Source organism: Vitis riparia, chromosome 10 (assembly GCF_004353265.1).
Source record: "Vitis riparia cultivar Riparia Gloire de Montpellier isolate 1030 chromosome 10, EGFV_Vit.rip_1.0, whole genome shotgun sequence".
NCBI lineage: Eukaryota > Viridiplantae > Streptophyta > Magnoliopsida > Vitales > Vitaceae > Vitis > Vitis riparia.
The window spans coordinates 19,489,185-19,493,365 of record NC_048440.1 but is presented as its reverse complement, the minus strand read 5'-3'; the positions used below and the strand labels follow the sequence as shown (position 1 = coordinate 19,493,365).

The 4,181-nt window shown below is 32.7% G+C and overlaps 1 protein-coding gene across 1 annotated transcript; it reads right to left on the bottom strand.

Annotated features, from left to right (window-relative positions):
* LOC117923405 (probable NAD(P)H dehydrogenase (quinone) FQR1-like 1) lies at positions 1–2,627 on the bottom strand. The gene is made up of 4 exons (XM_034841671.1): positions 2,500–2,627; positions 1,275–1,368; positions 560–822; positions 1–434 (listed from the first exon to the last, which is right to left on the bottom strand). The coding sequence occupies exons 1-4, from the start codon at positions 2,520–2,522 to the stop codon at positions 203–205; spliced, it is 612 nt and encodes a 203-aa protein (XP_034697562.1). The 5' UTR covers positions 2,523–2,627; the 3' UTR covers positions 1–202.
* Positions 2,628–4,181: the final 1,554 nt, after the last annotated feature.

The following is a 4,181-nucleotide window of genomic DNA, read 5'->3' as shown; positions in this document are numbered from 1 at the left end:
ATATAAGAGTATGCAAACTTTATTATTAATAGAAGCCACTGTACTGTAGAAACATGGTGAGTTCTACATTGGAGATGTATTCATTTTAACACGCCAAAGTGCATATTATTATTGCGAGAAAATGAAAGTTTGGGGACTGCAACACTAAAACAAAATAAATGCAGTATGGTAGACGAAGGTGTAGTTGAATGGTGAAACGAAATCATGCAGTTCCTTTGAGCTTCTTGGTGATGCCAGCAATGTACATCCCCTGGTGAAAAGCTTGCGCCAACTCTATCTCAGAAGGCTGTCTTGAGCCGTCCCCAGCGTAAGTTCCTGCACCATAGGGGGAACCACCCTTCACCTGCTCCATCTCAAACATGCCAGCTCCAAATGTATATCCAATTGGAACAAAGATCATGCCATGGTGAACAAGCTGGGTGATGGCTGTCAAACTGCACACAGTTTCCACAATTGAGAAAAATCTTCTGCACTGTAATTAGCCGATGAGAAAAAAGAAGCAAAGATGCCTAATAAAGAAAGCCTTAGGAATTGGGGGATTTGAGAAAAGGGAGCTTACGGAGTAGTCTCTTGTCCACCTCCTTGAGACCCAGTGCTATAGAAAAGGCCTGCAGGCTTGCCTGCAAGCTGCTGTGTTCTCCATAGCGCTCCAGTTGCATCCAAGAATGCTTTAAATTGACCAGCCATCATTCCAAATCTAGTGGGGAAACCAAAGATAAACCCGTCGGCCTCAGAAAGTTCATTTGGTTTAATAACTGGTACATCACTCTTAGGTGGTGCCCCCATCAGCCCAAGAACATCCTCAGGGAGTGTTTCAGGTACCTGCTTGCAGATTGAGGAACAAGTGAATGCATGTTAAACCACATATTCCAATCAGAAGCATATGATCAACAAATTGTGTAAAATTTTGAAAATCCCCACTTTAATGCATGAAAATAGCAATCCTGTTTTCCATTTTTTCTTTTGTTTTAGGTAATACAATACATTTTTAAAACACAGTTGCCAAATAAGGTCTTACATTCTCAAAAGTCAACATAGAGTAGATATTTTGGTATGCAATTGGCAAGTCATAATGAAAAAATGGTAGACCTCAAAATTTTTAACACGACCCACCCAAATAAATGCCAGGTTACCGCAAAATTTTATACTCAGAAAAAAAAATACTAATTACAGTCCTTTCAGACTTATAGATGTGTTATATGCAAGTTAAAAAAGGAATTTATGCTTTACAACTGTTTAAAATAATAAATAGTTAACTTAAAAAAACCACCCACCTGCCATAGTTTCACTTCTACCCCTTCCACAGATTCAGCTCCTTTCTTTATCTCTTGAGCAAGCTTTTCAACATGTCCATACATTGAATAGTAACTGTGCAGAATTAAATAGTTTCATATTATATTATAAAGATGTACTAACACAAATGAAGACATTAACCCATAAAATTAGGGCTGATGAATTGTCAAGGCAGAGAAATGGGTGCATAATGGATCCATGGGTTATAAAGAATTCCGTGCCAGGAAAAACATAAGTGGAATAAAAGAAACGTAGTGCAATTAACAAGATCCAAGATTTTGAATATTTTAAGAATTTCAAGTTTTGTGCACATTAGAGATTCTACTAAGAACTAATTTTAGTCATGATGAATGTGAGGTCCACCATCCAAAAGATATGGAATATAGAAACCACATAAATTAAAATAACTTTACTTAAGATCAAAAAAGAAGTATGACTTCCTTTTTCCCAGTTTTCCTGACAATGGAAAACATGATATGGATGAAGAAAGGGATCCCTTAATAATCAAACAGAACCAATAAATACACTGCATATGTTGGGTCACATGGTACGATGACCACAACTCTACTGATTTACCAGAGCTAATGGGTCTTCTGCAGAATATGACTTGATCCCCCTTTCTTCTTCTCCTTTTTTACGACTATCCATTTCTAAGAACAATACAAAAGAGATAAGCCCTCACTGCAAATCCAGGCCCCAATTACAATTGGGCGAATGGGTTCAAACTTACATGATATAGTTTTTGGTTTTTTTTTTTTTTTTTTTTCTCAAAAATCTTAATGGAAACTGAATCTGGTACTGCAATTGAGAAAATTACAAGTGAAAAAGTGTAAGCATTACCATTGCAGATAAGTGAAAATGCAGATCCAACCCCACCCATTAACCCACCCACAAACAAGGCCAGTCTACCAAAATTCTTGATCATAATTTATGATTTTGCAACCCAACAGTCCACCAGGAAGCATTCATTTAATCTCTATGTTCACATGGCTGAGAAGAAAAATCAGAAGAGCACAACATCTATTGCAGTTTAAAGTAGAGATTCAAATCGCAGAAACAACACCCAGAAAGATGAAACAGAGATCATAATCATAAAATGACGGAATAACAAATATCAAATCAAATCAAGACCATCAGAAGATCATAAAAGGAATCATATACATGCACAAAGAGATCACGGAGAGAAGGATAGATGGTAATGCTTACACGATATAGAGTTTGGCAGCCATTAATGGAGTATCTGTTGCTCTCTCCACGCTTTGTCTCTCCTTTGTGCTTGTGGGTTTAAGCGAAAAGTTGAAAGGGAAAATGAAAGTTGATAAATGAAGCACAGAGGAGGTGTCATTTATAGCGACTTCTCAGCCAAGCACCTGGCCGGGGCGTTTGAAAATAATTATTCTTCCCTAAAAAGAATATCCATATCTAATCCAGAAAGTCTTCATACCTTATTTTTTTATCAATGAAAAGAAGGGACAAATTTTCAATTACGGAAACATTTCATTCCTTTCTTCTACTGATGATCATCCTCAAATTCAATCAGCTTTCAACTTTTAGCCTGTAATATTAATAGTTCAAAATTGCAAATGATCATTTTCGAGGACATCAAATAGAATTGGAGTACTATCTGTAGGAAAAATATATTATGACTCTGGAAAAGTCATCTGATATTGATGGTTCTTTCTATGATGAAGACTATGCATTAAAATATACGAACTGTCAACTGTTTCTGGGTATGCTTATGGGGAAATTATCCAATCTGCAAATGTGATCGGTGGAATCACATGCATGCAGGCGGCTGAAAAAGACTGCCAAGGAAAATTTGCTCATTTTTTGGGTTGTTTGGAATTTTATTTAGACACGCTTCATATAGAAAAATTAACTTGTATCAGTTTGGACACTAGTGTTTTTTTTTTTTTTCTAATTAATTAAGGTTATGATGTGTGCAATATGTCTGCATGACACAATGTCATGAAAAGGGAAATTGATTAGTGGATGGATAAGCTTTCATTTCCATATTATTTCTTGTAGTCTCAAAAGATGATCCTCTTTCTCGTTTCCCTAAGTTTTTACGTGCCATGCACATGAGCTAATACGAAAAAAATCCAATAAAAAAAAAGAATATGTGAATTTATTCTTTTAAAATATTTATAGAAAATTAATTAAAAGGAGATTCAAAGTAAAAAAAAATTGAATTAGACATAAAACAAAACAGAAAAAAAAAATTATTAGGCTGAAATATAAATATAAAAAAAATTATGAATTAGACATAAAACAAAATGGGAAAAAAATTATTAAGCTGAAAAAAAAAATGACTTGGATGGAATATAGATAAAGTTACACTTTTCCATATCAAAATTTTAGATAGTAAAATTATTTAATTTTTTTTTCTAAGTTAAGCAGAATAAATGTTACATTAGTCCTTAGTGATACCAAATTTTATTTATTTTACAAAAAGTATATGAATATTAAAAGAAATAAAAATTAGATTAATTATCCAAACATATTTTTTTCTTACATACTTTCCTTGTCAATTTCTTTTAATTTTATCAATTTATTTACACAAAAAAACTATATGATATTGGATTGTAATACAAAATCATAGTAAAAAGAAATCATTAACAAATAAAAAAGAGAAATATATTATTAAGAATAAAAATTTGATCTCCCAAATACGCTTGGTATTCCATTTTCAATCATTAAATATAGTTATTTAAAATTTCCTTAATAATAGTGGTTGGTATTTAAAAAAATAAAATAAATAAAGATTATGAAAAAAAATCTAGGAATTCCAAAATGAAGATTTAGCTAAACTAAAAATGAAAAAAAAAACTCTTAAAAAAACACTTAATTTCAATTAAAATAAATAACTATATTATTCTTATTATAAG